Raw genomic sequence first — 16,213 nt, forward strand, 5'->3', positions numbered from 1 at the left:
AGACGGAGGCGCTAGGGCCTGGCGGGGGAGCCGGGCTGGCCGTGCAGGCAGTCGAGGGGAGGGACCGACTCGCAGCAGCCCGAACCGCTACTCCGCAAGCCGTCCCGAGCGCAGCCGCCGCCGAGCCCAGCGCTCCCGGCCGGCCATGCAGCGCGCAGCGCTGGGCGCGGGGCAGGCGCTGCTAGCGCGCCGCGCGCCGCCGTCGTGGTCTCTTCGGCAGTTGCCCGGCGCCGGGGAAGCGTGACGGCTGCACGGCTCCGGGGCTGGGCGGGCGCTCCCCGCTGCGTGTCAGCGTCCCGCCGGCGAGCCTGAGCCGGAGACCGCCTAGCTGGGCTGCGCGGCGCGCCGGACCCCGAAGGCTGGGGACGCGAGGATGGGCTGATGGGCTCCGGACCGCCTGGCCGGGCGCCGCCGTCGAGGATGCTCTGGGCGGGCGCGCTGCTCCTCTGGGCGGCGCTGTGGTGCTCCGGGGGCGCGCGCAGCTGCCCGCTGCAGCTGCGCGGCTGCAAATGCGTGGCCGAGAGGCCGAAGGGGCTGGCGCTGCCCAGCGCGGCCAGGAAGAGGGTCAGCTGCAGCGGCGAGGACCTGGGGGAGCCACCGGCGCCGCGCTTCTTGCCCAACGGCACGGTCACCCTGTGAGTAGCGGCCAGGCTTACTTTATCCCTGGGTTGTGCCTGTCGAGGGAAGCGGGATAGGTGTGCTCTGTGCATGCTCAGAAGCCCTTTCCTCACCGTGTAGAATGTCAGGATTTGAGAACAGTGGCGCCTTAGAGAGCAACGAGATTTTCAAGGATGTAAGCTTTCTTCTTCCGATATAAGGGGGCTCAGGGATCTCCACTTCTCCTTGTATCTGATGAAGAGAGCTTGACTTTAGAAAGCTTATATGCAAAGTGGCTCACTAATGAATAAAATGAATCTAATCATGTTCTTGTGGTTAAAGCACTCTATGTATCCTCTCTAGTGCTCTTATCCAATGAAGTATTTGCAGCACAATCCTTGGCAAGTCTGTTCAGAAGTTAACCCCACTATGTTACTCCCTTAGTTAGGGAGTTAGAGCTCCTTGATGGACTATTTACCCCTGCATTTCTACCAATCTTGCTTGTGGTGTGGAGGGGAAAGACTTCATTTATTTTGTACACAAAGTGCACTTTGTGCATGGGCAGAGTCATGCTTCTTCCTGGGCAACTTGGCGTTCAAAGCCAATGGTATTCACTCTACATGCTCAGAGGCATTCTACAAACTGTTGCGAATGTCATCAAAAGTGTTTAATTTGTAAAGTGAGGTGTATGTTTGGCTCTGGTCTGGGTCCCTCCCATTAATGTGGGGTAACACTAGGGAATTTGTTCCCTGTTTTGCATTTGGTAGCCTGGAAAATATATGTAGTGCTGGGACCAACCATCTCTTTCAAGGTATGAATGCTGATTCTTTTAATATCAACATATGATCTAATGTCATTCCTGGCTCCTCCACACTTTTTACTGCGGTTGCTCTTTCCATTCCCCGTTACTGATTGGCTTGAGGGTGCTTCACATGAAAGATGCATGCTTGTAACTCAGCCCAAAGGTGCGCCTCCTTGGGAGTAAATCCCATTGAATTCAGGAAGAACAAAATTTGAGTCAGGTGGTACCTCTAAAACCAACAAAATTTTTCCAGGGTTTAAGCTTTCATGAGTCAAAACTGTTCCTTTCTGTATCTGATGAAGTGAACTTGGATTCACAAAAGCTTACAGACCAATAAATGTTGGTCTTCTGCTTGGCTTGAATTTTATTCTACTGCTACAGACTACTATAGCTACCCATTGAAACTATCTTGAATTCAGGAAGACTAACCTTTTGGGGCATCTGTTTAGGATTTCACTTTCAGTCTTGGGATGCAAATCTGAGCAAGGCTCCTAAGAAGACTCCGCATGCTGCCCTGAACTCCTTGTGGGAAGGAGCGAAATGGATATTTGCCAAGGAACCTACAAGGTCGATGTGTCACTGGCCAGGCAAAAGAGCTCACCTGTGGGACTTTGTACAGCATCTGGTTTCAACTGGACTGCTTCCTGTGTGAAGCCACTTCTCTGAGCTTAATGCGAGTGCCAGAGACGAGTAGCCCAGGGAAGGTGTTATGCGGGCATGTTAATCTTGCTGGTGTGCTACCTAAGCATGTGCAGCTGCTTTTGCCCCGGTAGCAATCCAGTTCAAAGGAGAAGTTGTGTGAAGGCAAAATCACATCAGTGAGTTCTTTCGGCATGCCGGCAAGATGTTTCATTTGGGTCCCTGTTCAAATGTGTGCTGCATCTTCCACGCATTTTGGTGTTAAGCTTGCATCACCATTTTGATAATTTCATTTACATTGCAGTTCGTATTTACACATACTTAGCCTAACCCCAAATTGTTATTGTTCAAATACGAGGGAGCCACTTTATAATGCATGATGCAGAAATGTAATGTGGGCATAATTTGTGGCAGGATTAATAGCTTTAATTTCTAAAATTTGTGGTGCTAGGGTGCAAGTTTAGGCAAAAATCCAGCCCTCTGATTGGGATAACTCAACAGGGAGTGAAGCACTCCGCATACACTCAGAGGCACGCAGTAGCTCTGTTCATTTGTTACAATGCTGGTACAATGACCTCACATAACAAGACAAAATACTCGCTGTGATCTTCCTGATATGTGTGATCACCGTTTTGTGCAAGTAGGGCAGTGCACGTGTTTTATTTTATTTATTTCTCCACAGTGGGGACACAAAGTGGGACTGTGTGATGGGTCCAAGTGAGCTGCCATAGCAGAGTGGGCATCTGAAACTGAGTCTCCTAGTATAAAACTCTAACCACTCCACTCCACTCCACTCCACTGTCTCACCATTTTCTAGCTTTGGTACATAACGTGTCTGAGAATTGCTGAAAGCTCGCATTAAAAATATTGGACTCTTCTCCAAGGAACTCAGGGTGGCCTAAATTCTTTCTCCCTGCCCCACTAGTTTTTTCCCCTCTCACAACATACTAGTGAAGCCAGTTAGGCTAAGAGAATAGTAACTGTGCTAAGAGCACCCCCAAAATTAATAGCACAGTAGGAATTTGAACCTGATTCTCGCTCTTCCTCATCTGACGCTACAACTGCTCAAATTGTAAAAGAAGCGCAAAGCTGCAAACTCTTTCTTGTATTGCGGCTGCATCATGCTACTTTGTGTGTGAGGGTGTGCATGTGAGAGGCCATGGTGTGTTTATGCACTCGATCCAGCATTAAGTGGCTCCTCACTAGACACCCCATATGGTATTGGACAAAAAGCAGAAATTGCACACGCAGGATTTGTGATACAAAAGGTAATTGGTAGTGACGGATCATCTTGTGTCAAGAAATTCTAGTCCATCATCAGATGTAAACATGAAATAATAGGAACTACAGTATTTGGGCAGTGAGGCTGAAAGCACCACCACTGCATGCACATGCCTAGACTGTGTTTAGATGTCACCCTTTCCCTGCTTAAAATATTTTTGCCTCTTTGAAACACGATAACCGAATGTAATGAAAGCGGGAAGCAGGGTCCAAAGAAAGCAGTCGCTTCCTCTTGCACAGATGGGGAGGTGGGGCAGCCTTCTTTCAGGCAAGTCAAACTTGGACGCCAGTTTTCCTTAAACAGAGGAAGGAAAATTATGCCCGCAGGTTTCTTAGGTGCTTATTTACAGCGCGTTGGCAGTCTACAATGTCAGAGTTAAATTTTGGCTGCAAGACCGTGAACTGCTCCATGTGATTTTTAGAAAGTTAAGACCTTGGAAAGGGGATAAAATACAATTTTCTGCTTTGCTAGTGAGTCTTCAGGATGGGCAGCCCAACCCTGTTTGTGTTTACTTGGAGCAAGTCCTACTGTGTTCAGTCGGGCTGAACACAGCGTGCATAGGACTGCAGCTTCACATATGCTTGCAGTGGAGTATCCAAAGGACTGGCTCCAGTTGTCTGGACCCACTTGCAATTTAAGATCAATCACCACCACTCTGCTTCACGTGCTTGCACTCAGGGAGGCAGTTGGTGAGCAAGCAAGCTGGGGCTTTTAAAAGACTTTGGAACTCCCTGCTCCAGGAAAACAGACTTGACCTCTTCTCCCTTGGCCATCAGAGAAGACTGGAAAGGGGGGAGAGCTTATGACAAAGTGATGCTTTGTTAGTCTTTTCTTGCTAATTGCCAATTTTTATCTTTTTGCTGTTTGGATCGTCTGCTTATTTGTTTTGCTAACCTGATTTTTATTGCTGCTTTTGGCTTTTCTCAGTCGTTTTGATGCTGCTTTTTGTTGTTGGGGTTTTGAAGCTGAATTGTGGTTTTTGTAACTTTTTAAAAATATTGTCATTCATAGTGTTGTTTTAGAAGAAAGGGAAGGCAAAATAGTAAAGAGGCTGTGGTTCAGTAGTATAACATCTGCTTTGTATCCAGAAGTTACCAGGTTCAATTTCCAGCATCTTCATTTGAAAGGATCAGATATTAGATGATGTAAATGATTTTATTATATTTTTACTTGATTTGTACCCCATCTTTCTTCCTAGTGGGATCCAAAGTGGCTTACATCATTCTCCTCTCCTCCATTTTCCCCCTCTCAACAACCCTGTGAGGTAGGTAAGGCTGAGAGTATGACCAGCCCAAGGTCACCCAGTGAGCTTCCATGGCAGAACCAGAAGTCAAACCTGGGTCACCCAGATCCTAGCCCAGTACTTCAACCACTACACCAACCTGAAACCCTGGTAAGCTGCTGCCAGCCAAAGTAGACAACACTGGCCTTGATAGTCCAATAGTCTGACTCAGTTAAATGGTTCAACTAAACTGTAAAGCTAAATCATCACTGCGGGACTTTCAGACTCATTCCCGAAGCCTGAAGATCCATACTGGCTGATGCTTGGATGAGATCAGATGTAGAATGGGCCAGTGATGCAGTAGATTTATGATACGGATCATGTGATGCAGAGATTGGTGTGATCTGGAGTTCCAAATGTTTTTCTGCAGTGATTACATTTGGGGCCATAGTGTGGAAGGAACCTTTTTTCCTTGTGTTGCATTCCTCAGCCAAATTGATAACGTGCGCACTTGCACACACATACACAGTTTCTGTGCTTGATCAAAGCGCAGGTATTCAAAATCTAGGATATTTCCTTGTGCTTGTGCTGATATTGTTTGCTTCCGATCCCTACGGGGTTTTGGTTTTTTTTGTTTTACTTTTCTTAATAATGTTCGGCTTTTCAAAGATGGAGCATTTTTAAAAACTATCTTTTGCTTGTCCTGATTCTTGAATAGTCAACTTTTGCTCAGTCAAGGAATGACTTGCATGTGAAACAGGACAATTTGTGAGCTTGTGTTAATTGACGACAATGGATGCCAGAATGTGTATTTGCGTGGAAAACGGCCATGCTGCGTGCAGAAAATGGGAATGGGTTTAAATTCCCTCTCAGAGTGGTTTGTGGAGTTTGGGGGAACTATTTTCTGGAACATTGAGGTGGTTTTTAGAAATCTGCCTCTCTGTCTCTTTCATTTGTGCAGTGATGTTACTCCACCCCCACCCCCCAATTCGCTGTACTGAAACATTACTGTTTTCATGTTCTTAGAAGTGCTGTGACCATTCCAGAGAAATCTGTTTCTAAAGGTCATTGCATGTGACTAGAGCTGTGTATAGGACTCTGACGCAAATGAACTTTTGACAAAAAGGAGATAAAATGGCTAGCTGCACTGACAGGCCGCACTTTCTGCACATGCGACTTCTTGCATGTACTAAAACAGATGTACTCTGCCATTCCACATGGAGTCCTTCATCAGAGCCATGGATCTGCTGTTTCTTCCATCACGAGAAGAAATGAGGAGAAATCTTGGGGTACCTTAAGGACTAACTAGTTTTTGTCCTCGTGTGGGCTTTCATGGACTACTAGGGCCCCGCCTCATCAGGTAAAAGACAAGAGGATATCTTATGCTGGGTCTCTTAAGGTCTTCTCTGACTGGCAGCAGCTCAACTAGAGGTCTTTTACAACACCTATTACCTGATCCTTTTAACTGGAGATGCTGGAGATTGAACCTGGTACCTTCTGCATGCCAAGCAGAAGTTCTTCCACTGAGCCACAGCCCTACCCCGATGAATGGAAAGATACCATAACTGAATGTCAGAAGGTCACTAGTCTGGGACACTTATTTTTTTCCCGCGAGAGACAGAATGATGAGTTTCTCCCTGGGGAAAAATGCAGCTCCCGATAATGAGCATCTTGATAAGCTATTTTTGTAAAAGATGCTAAAGAGTGCAATTCTAAGCAGAGATATACCCTTCTAAGCCTATTGTCTTCAATGGACATAAAAGTGTGTAACTCTGTTTAGGATTGCACTGGAGGCAAAGGGTAGCGCAGCTGCAGTGGCTGAATCCTGGCTGCAGTGGTCGAATCCGAGGACAGCTGTTCAGAGGTGCATTCGTCTCCTTTCAGGCTCCACCCGTCACATTTCCACAGTTGCCACAAGCACCTCGCCTTCTCCAGGCCCAGTCTTCTTGCCAACGGGGCTAGGCAGCTGTTGTTAATTTCTAAAATCAGCTGCACATCTGCAGGTACAAGAGATTGGCTCGATAGCCTGTGCCTTGCGTTGTAAAAAAAGGGGGGGGATTTCTTTCCCTGTCCAAACACATGGCAGTTGGAAACCTGCCTGTAGTATGAAACTACTTTTGACTGTTGATGACCAAGGCACGATGGAGACATGGAAAAAGTTTGCAGATGTTGGGTTGGATCCAAACGGTTTGCTCTGCTCACAGTGGAGGCCTCTGCAGTGAGAGGCGGCTTGCTCTGGCAGAAGAAACCTGTTCCATTGGTGGGAAACGGCTAGCATGGTAGGAAGGCTGAAGGAATGGAAGCTTTGAATCCAACCCTGTACATTTTGCATCTCAATGAATGGAAGATAAGCAAATCTGGGATGAGAGGGGCTATTTCACACTATTGATTTTATCCACGGGATGCTATTTCGTTTTTTCCTTCACCTGGAAGTCCTTGGGCACTTTCTTTCAGTGTAGCCTCCCTCACAAGGTAGTATTGAGAGCAAAGTGATCTATGTCACTCTGAGCTCCCTGATGGAAGGGTAGGATAAAAACGTGACAGCTTCCATGGGGCAGGTTTTGGCCTGCCCTGCTTTGGAAAGGGGCTCCCAAACTCACGTTTTGTCCCATTCTGACCATGGAGGCTTTTGGAGGTGCAAGTGAACTAAGCAGCTCCTCCACTTTGGGTTGCCAGTTTTGAACCAGTTCCTGTAAGCGTATCTTTAATAGGCTTGATGGGACAGTGCTGGGAGAAGCTTCAGCAGCTTATTTCTCCAGATCAAATCACGTGTAAAGGGACAGGAGCAAAGTAGACCAGATCTAACGGCAACGTCCTCTAGCAGATAAGAGGCATGGACTGAAGCAGAAGAGCTAGACAGTAAGGGAGTGAGGCGTACTTTGGCAGCTTTAATTCGGTGGCCTCAGGAAACTGGTTGCCAGCAGGCCAGGATCTAAGAGCCATAATCAAGCAGAAGAGAAAAGAGCTGCAGTGTCAGCAGCAATCCAGGGCCTAACTACACATTATGTCTCCGTCCCCCATCTGATCAATGGGGGTGCCAGCAGGCCTGGAGAAAAATGTCCTGTCCTTTTAATAGAAGCTTAATGTGCAGGGGAGGGAAGTTAAAGCTTTTCATGGCATGGCAGTAAATAGCATTCCAATAAGCCTCTATTAAAGGGACAGTATATTTTTTGCAGGCCGTTTGGCAAACCTAAGATCATAGGTATATTGCAAGTTCCATGCTGGTAACTTAATCCCAGGCATGTATGGACCCAATTTGTATCACGATCACCATGCATGACTGACAAGAGAGGGCTCCAGCCTTCCCAGCCCCCCCCCCCCCCCGGCCAATTTTCCCAATTTGAAATGGCCTGGCAGAGGGGTGCTATTTGCCCTGTTGGGAAAAGTGATCAATGCGCATGAGTCTTCAGTGGGGCAAATTGTGTCCCTGGGGCCATTTCTGTTCAGGAAAACATGTGCAGATGGGGGAGGCTGAACCCCCTCACAGTCCTACCTCACACACCACAGTCCAATCTCAATTTCTCCCAAACATGCCTGAGATTAAGTTCCCAGTATAGAAATCACAATATACGTTTGATCCTTTGGACCTGGGAGAAAACATCAGGGGTAGATGGGCTCCCTAAGAGGAGCTGCATCTTAGGGAGCTGGGCCAGCCCTCCTCTGGTTCTAGCCTTGCACTGAGCGCTTCCACTTCTTAAAGGACCAAGCTGCTGTTCCTACACCGCTAACGAGCTATTGGGGCTTAAAGCAGCACGGGGGCATTTTTGAGCAAGGAAACGGCATGAAGGGAAGATACACCCTCCCTTCCTCAGCACTGTGGCTCCTATCCAGATTGTCCCTTCCTCCTAGCTGGTTTTTTTTGGGGGGGGGGGAGTGCAAATCACACACCTGGTGTTTCAGTCATGGAAATCCAGTGCCTTGTTTAATTTGTCCCTTGATCTGGGTTGGTTTTTGCTCTCTACACAGGGGGATTTGCTAAAAGGGAAGCTGTAGAGTCCCTTCAGCTCAGTGCTGCAGAAACGGCTTAAAAGGTTCTTCTCTTTTCTCTCCAGAAGATCCCTCTTGGATTGGTCCAAAGTGTACCTCAATCCAGCATCCCATTTGTCAGCATAGCCAATCGGATGTCTTAGGAAAGCCCATAAGCAGGACCAATGACATTCCTTGGTGAACTTCATCACCAAATGCTGATTTGACCTGGGATCTCCCCAGCCATTGTCCACTGTAGGTTTTAGAAGGGAAGGTGCTGATTTGGAGTCGTTGGGCGCTTCCTTCAGCAGGAGAAGGAAGCAATCAGAGAGACCATTTCAGTGTGGCAAGTCTTCCGGGTCTCCCCAGATCTTTAGCGCAGCGCCTGGCTTTGTCCCCCAGGCAGCCTGTGACGTCTGCCTGGAGTCACTTCAAGGTGGCAGGACCTATCTGGGCCTGTATTAACAAGGTTTTAATTCCCTCCTTCGCTAGCTGACCTCTCTGCTAATAGTTTAATGGAAAAAGTACTGTCTTCCTAACAAGAGACAGATAGCTGTAGAAGGTCATAGCCAGCCGTGCTGTCTCTCACGCAGGAGTTCAAACCTCTTCCAGATGTGGAATTCTTGAGTGAGGCCTCATTTATGCACACAGCATGATTGCTCTGAAATTGCATATTGTCTAGGAGGGGGTAAGGCGGGGAGGGGGAGGTAATATAAAGTTTCAGCTTATGACCAGTTTCCAGGTCTATTGGAATAGCCCTTCTCGGAGGCTGGTTTTGGCTTGGCGCCTTTCTCTTGCCCCGCACCCACTGCATTCTTGACAAAATTCCAGCCTTTTGTTTTGTTGTTTATTGGGCTACAGACTTGGCTGTTACCTTACTGTTTTGTTTTTTAAAAGAAAAGACACATAATTGAGTTTTGCAAATACCGAGACGCTCTCTGACTGGAGCTATGGCCAGGATGGGGAAGAATCTAAAGCCTTGCATGTCAGAGTGTGTTTGCTCCAGAGGCCTTGTTATGTAAAGGTGTTACAGGCTGGGCTCCAAGTGGCATTTGGTGCCAGCTCAGAATTAACACTGGGCTGTGGCTCAGTGTTAGGACACATGCATTGTGTGTAGAATGTTCTTGGTTCAACCTCTCCCCTCTCTAATTAATAGATTTCGGGTGCAAGGTAAGGTCTTTCTCTGCTTGAGACCCTGGAGAGCAGCTGGCAGTTGAACTAGATGGGTAACTTGTATAAGGCAGCTTTACCCCTGCAGTTAAGAGAGAGCTTCTGCCCTCTTCTCCATGTTGGACACAGGTAAAATGGACCAGGTTGGGGAAATATGCTCTGGTGCCTCAGCAGGAAGCTGGTGAAACTGACAGGGGTGGAAGGAAAGCCTTGTCAGTTCACTGGTGCACATCACTTGAAATTATTGCTGTGTGGAACCAAACCTGTCCTTGGGAAGAAAAAGTAAATCCTATGGTACTTTACTTTACTTTATTTGGTATTTAGCCCACCCTCCCTGCAAGCGGGCTCAGGACGGGGTGCAACATTCATAAAATACATAATGATATAAATACAATTATGGTAGTAAGGTTTCCTGCAGTCCTTGTAGGTTTCCTTGAATTCCCAAGAGAATTTTCTGTTGCAATGTGTGCGGTGTAGTTAGGTAGGGCCTCCAGTAGCAAATGTTAGGAAAGGCCTGAGACCTTGGAGAGCAGGTGCCTGTCAGATGTTTGCATGAAATGGATGCAGGTAAGGTAGTGAGGAATGTGATTGGTTCATAATCATTCAGTGAGCTTCATGTCCCCAGCGGAGATTCACACGCAGAGATCCCCAACTGAAATCAAAAAGAGTCCAGTAGCACCTTTAAGACTAACCAATTTTATTGTAGCATAAGCTTTCGAGAATCAAGTTCTCTTCGTCAGATGCATGATACAAACTGGGCAAATACAGAAGATTTTGCTACTACAGACTAACACGGCTAACTCCTCTGGATCTCCAACTGAAATCCACTCCAGTCTTCTAACCCCTGCAGTATACTGGCTCACTGTAGCATTCTGCACTGTCAGTTTCCTTGCCACTGGTGGTCACGGATACTCAGGGAGGGTTACGGTCTAAACTATCACTGTAGCATTCTGCACTGTCAGTTTCCTTGCCACTGGTGGTCACGGATACTCAGGGAGGGTTACGGTCTAAACTAGGATGTCCTGACCCAAACGTGGGTTGCAAAGCCTGTGAAAGTGGATTGTAGGTTTTTACAGTTTTACTGATTTTTGCAAGCTCCGTTTCTTTTTAAGTGGCTCACCATACCAAATAAATTTGGACTTGTGGGTCACCGTACCAAAAAGGTTGGGAACCACTGGTCTAAACAACGTGGCCAGTAGTTGCTGTGCTGTCTCTTAACAAAGTATAATACATGAAGCTGCCTTCTGCTGAGCCAGACCACTCGCCTCTCAAGATCAGTATTGTCTACTCTGACCGGCAACTGCTCTCCAGGGTCTCAGGTAGAGGTCTTTCATGGCCTCTGCTACCTGATCCTTTTAACTGGAGATTTCATAGATCGAACCAGGACCTTCTGCATCCCAATCAGATGCTCCACCACTGAGCAACAGCCCCTTCTAAACATCAGGCATCTTTATTCTCTCCTGCCCATTGTAAATTGTTTGTTTATAGTCTGCGTTTTTCATTGAGACTCAAAGCGGATTACACGGTGTGAGTCAATACAATCAATGGCTCAAGCATACAATAACAGTGTTGCAGGGTGTGGATAATTGTTCTGTTTCCTCCTCTTGTCCGTTGTGATCACCAGAGGGGTGGTAATTCCCACGGCAAGCGCAACATCTAGATGTCTGTGATATAGCCCGGTGGAAATGACAGGCTGAAGCATGTCGATGCTGTCAAAATTTCTGTTCCTAGTTCGCACTGGGAGGGCAGAGTCCTTTGCGGCTTGTCGCTGGTGTGTGGGTGGGGTGGAGAAGGGAGGGAGTTAGTGGACAGTGCCAACATTTCCAGCCTTTCAGCTGTTGCTCAGTTCAAAACATGTTCCTTATTAAAAGTTAGATGCTGACCAGAAGGGTCTGCATAGAGTTTCCTGTTCAGCCTTGAGCGTAGTCAGCCAGCGAGGTGCATGACGTCTGAACTGCCCCCGTACTGACCCTCGGAAGTCCACATAGCAGATCTAGTGGGTCAGTATGAATGGTAAAATCAGACAGGTAGGAAAGATCCCTGCTGAAAACGGTACTTTCCCCCTTCTTCGCACATGTTTGTCTTACATTGTGCCCCACGTGTGTATCAGTTCCCTGTGGATCTCTCTGACTTGGTCCCTTGTCTTCTTTCTTTCCCTGTAGACTATATTGTTCTGTTCCCTCCTCTTCTGCTGTCAGTCATGGCCTGTATCAACATCCTCTTTTGCTTATGTTTTAACTCTTTCCTGGGTTCGTCTGTTCTCTTTTCCTCTGTCCATTGTTAGGAGGTCTGTATTACTTTAATGGTTGATGGTCGCAGAGGCTCTGCATGTTCCCCTCCGCTCCCAATCAGCTCTTTTTAGCCTATATTGATCCCAAGAGTTGAAGGCCTACATGGAATCATGCAGAACCATGGGGTGGGTGGGTGGGTTCTAATAAAAAGAGAGCGGTTTTGCCTTTCTCACCTGTCAGTGATGGGAGATGCAGGAGGGGCCATTTTTTGACCCTTTGTCAGTTCAGCCCCTTGTCCCATGTGGCTGTTACTCCATGTGGATCCCGTGACCCTCAGAATCAGCTCTCCCAGAGCCAGGAGGGATTGCTGAAGGGTGGAGAAATCAGGAAAGATTGCTGGATCTAAGGGCAGAGACCCGAGAGGAGCAGTCTGTCTTTGGAATCATTTTACCTTCAGTGATTGAACAGAAAGCCCAGTAGGTAAAGAATACTCCGCAACAACAACAACATTTGATTTATATACAGCCCTTCAGGACAATTTAATGCCACACTCAGAGCGGTTTACAAAGTGTGCTATCATTATCCTCACGACAATCACCCTGTGAGGTGGGTGGGGCTGAGAGAGCCCTGAGAGAGCTGTGACCGACCCAAGATCATCCAGCTAGCTTCAGGCGGAGGAGTGGGGAATCAAACCTGGTTCTCCAGATTAGAGTCCTGCTGCTCTTAACCATTGCAACAAACTGGCTATGTTAAACTCAGGTAGATTCAGTTTCTCACTCACATTCTGGTTTCCGAGAGATTACCCTTAGAGAAAATGTGGGGAGAGCAGAATATAATTCAAATTAAATAAATAAAAGAAGGAGATCTATGCACAGTTAAGTCACACGTGCGAAAGCATTTACGCAAACACCCTTGCTATGTGAAAACGAGCAGGCCCACAGATTCAACCGGATGTGTAAAGTAGCTATCAGATCAAGAGAGGCCCTTGTGGTCGTACTGATATGATACATGGACTCTGGTAAACAGAGCTATCGGCTCTGCTTGGGCAGAGAGGGGAGCTATTGCTTATTTGCATAGGATAGGTTCCTCAACACTGTATTGTGCAACATTACTGCTGACCTAAATAAAAAAAAAAAGATAAGGTACTTTTAACGGGCCTGGTGACAACCCTTTTGTCAGCTAGACGCACCCTACTTCAGCTTGCTGAAAATGCATCAAAAGCAAAAGGCATTCCAGGAATCTTAATGGAATTTTGCTTGTTAATTCTCTGAAAGGGTAAACTTTAAGCTAAGTATTAATAATATCCTGGGATGACGATAAAGCTGTGTAAGATTGCCCTACATAAGCTGAAATGTATATTTTTTTCCCTGATGAAAGATGCTGATTGAAAGTGGCAATAATAAATTTGCTGCCTTCACACTGCTTGTCCTGATTTGTCTATTATTTATTTGATTTGATTTGATTTATACCCTGCCCTCCCCACGGGCTCAGGGTGGCTCACAACATCCATAATATACAATAAATCATAAATTAATCATAAAAACTATAAAATCAGTAGCAGTCTTAAAACAGTCATTAACATAGTCCTGCCACCTTAAACATAGGCTACTTGTATAAACAATCGGGAGTCCGCATATAGGCCATAACATATGGGCATAACACATGGCCAAGGGGAGTCACAGAAAAGGTGGTGGTCTTAGGTGGGGAGGGGACACCCGCTGGTCCTGTAACAGGTCCTGCAGGGCCCAGAGCTCCAGCGGGAGAGCTAGGGTTGCTAGCCTCCAGGTGGTAGCTGGAGATCTCCAGGAATTACAATTGATCTCCAGCTGACAGAGATCAGTTCCCTTGGAGAAAATGGCAGCTTTTAAGGGTGGACTCAATGGCATTATACTCTGCAGAGGTCCCCTCCCTACCCCACCCTCTCCAAGCTTCGCCCCCAAAATCTCCAGGAATTTCCCTACCTGGACCTGGCAACCCTAGGGAGAGTGTTCCACCAGGCTGGGTGCAGAGCAGAAAAAGCCCTGGCCCTGGTCAAGGCCAAGTGGGTGTCCTTCAGGCCAAGGACTACCAGGAGTTGCTTGTCTGCAGAGCGCAATGCCCTGCAGGGGATGTAATGGGAGAAGTGGTCCCGCAGGTATGCTGGTCCCAGTCTGTGAAGGATAAAACTGGGTTTAGTAGAATGGACTTTGGACTGGAATTATCTTCTTGCCTTTAGGAGAGATCTTCTCAGGCACATTGACATGCCAGAGGCACCAAACAGAATAGTTAATGGTTGGTAATTTTATGATGGCTTACCACTGCCTTGCTTGCTGGTGGTCTTCAGTATCACAGCAAAAGGGATAAGGTGGGAAGGTGTTCTGCCTTACCATAGAAGTGAAGGTCTGGTTCACACATGCAGGAGATGATAGAATGGATGGAGCCACTTCATACTGGAGAGGGGGGGGGTTTCATTTGGACATGCTCTCTCATGTTGAAAGTTCTTTGCAAGTGAAATATGAGCACAAAAAGGAAAGAGAACTTTTTTCTTGCTGTGCAGCTTTTCTGGTTTGCATGAAGCATTTGATGTAAAGGAACGTTCAAAGCTGAAATCCTCCACCTGCTGTCCGTTCGTCCAGCATTCTCTCTTCGCTCTCCTGCATGTGTGAACCAGGCCCAAGTGACGTCTTTAGTTCTTCCTTCTAGGAGTCTCGTTTGCACAACCTTTTCTCCTCCTCCTCCTTGTTGCATGGATTCCAGGAATCCTTCCAAACCACTTGTAAAGGACAATAGATCTCGTACTGTCATCTTGAAGATATGTCCAGCAGGGAAATCCTTTTGACGCTTGCACTTCACATCATTGTAAATCAAAGCCATTTGAAATCCAAATATCCCACCGTCAGTAATATATGGGTTACAGCAAAAATGTTTTTTCTCTGCTTTTCAATCAAGACTGTGGAAAAGGAAGGATTTCTGGTTCAGATCTCTGTTATACCTTGGGAAGGCTCCTTCCTATTTCAGGTTGCTGTGGATTTCTTTTTTTAAAATTAAATGCTACAATGGCCAAGTTGCCTTATATCACCAGCTATTGGTCTGTTTGGCACACAGTCAATACAGCATTGTAAGGATTAAAATGGAGGAGAGGAGAACAACGTAAGAGGCTTTGTGTCCCCAGTAGAGAGAAAGGTTGAGTATAAATGAAGAAATAAATATATATGCCTGTTACATTCAAAAAGGTGAAGGATGCCAGTTTGGTGTAGTAGTTAAGAGTGCGGGATTCTAATCTGGAGAGCCGGGTTTGATTCCCCACTCCTCCGCTTGAAGCCAGCTGGGTGACCTTGGGCTAGTCACAGTTCTCTGGAGCTCTCTCAGCCCCACGCACCTCACGGCGTGTTTTGTTGTGGGGATAATAATGCCATACTTTGTAAACCGCTCTGAGTGGGCATTAAGTCATCCTGAAGGGCGGTATATAAATCGAATGTTGTTGTTGCTACTGCTGCTGCTAATATTATTGTTGTTGTTATTATTATAGAATGACCTATCTTTCTGTCTAGCTTTCCCCATTTGGAAGTGGGTACACCTTATTTTCCCAAACTCCTTTGTATGACCAGGCAAGGGAGATTCTATTAAGAGAATGGAAAGCCTAATTACCTAGGTATGGTTGAAGGGTGACTTTTCACCTCTGCAAAATTTCGCTGGATGCTTTCTTCACATCAGAACCACACAACACTATTCCATGCTTTTATGACATCAAGAAGACACAGTATACAAATGTTTTTCACGCCTGTTTACGAGATCACAACAACCAACCCTCAAAACACAAAAGTTCGATGAGGAACAGATTTGGCCCTCACTTCGAACAAAGTTCCTTGCCTAGCTTGTGGTCTTCAGCCAGCTCGCTTCATTCAGAGAACCGTGTTCCCTGCAGCAGACAACCCAAAGAATGTCTATCAGCATTTCAGAAGATTCGGTGGTGGATCCTTAATGTCCCAAGTTTCTGTAGCCCAGTATGGTGTCAACCGCATGAGGTTCCCTCCTGCTGCCAGCCGTGCCTGCTAGTTCTTGGCCATCTGAGACCGGCCAGCAAAGAAGGAATGTTGTGCTCTGATTTTCCTTGAAAACATTTAGCTCCTGTCACCCATGCAGAAGATAACTTATTCTTTACATTCTCTTCTTTATTTATTTACTCATGGCAGGATGTGACTTGTGTGTGGTTGTGTGTGAGAGAGTGGCTCACAATGCTGCAGAAGTGCTCTCTTAAATGTGCATGTGACCATAGCCCGTGAGACAATCTTATTGCAGCTGCAGTGGAAAATTGGTGTGATACC

General features: G+C 46.7%; 1 protein-coding gene across 2 annotated transcripts in view; it reads left to right on the forward strand.

Annotated features, from left to right (window-relative positions):
• The first annotated feature begins 302 nt into the window (after positions 1–302).
• The window catches only part of ADGRA2 (adhesion G protein-coupled receptor A2), a 115,781-nt gene continuing 99,870 nt past the window's right edge, over positions 303–16,213 (forward strand). For both annotated transcript variants that reach the window (XM_054997199.1, XM_054997200.1), the window contains exon 1: positions 303–635. In XM_054997199.1, the coding sequence (XP_054853174.1) occupies positions 382–635 (254 nt within the window). In that variant the 5' untranslated portion in view covers positions 303–381. The remainder of the gene's footprint in view (positions 636–16,213) is intronic.

This window comes from Eublepharis macularius, chromosome 14, assembly GCF_028583425.1.
Source record: "Eublepharis macularius isolate TG4126 chromosome 14, MPM_Emac_v1.0, whole genome shotgun sequence".
NCBI classification, from domain to species: domain Eukaryota; kingdom Metazoa; phylum Chordata; class Lepidosauria; order Squamata; family Eublepharidae; genus Eublepharis; species Eublepharis macularius.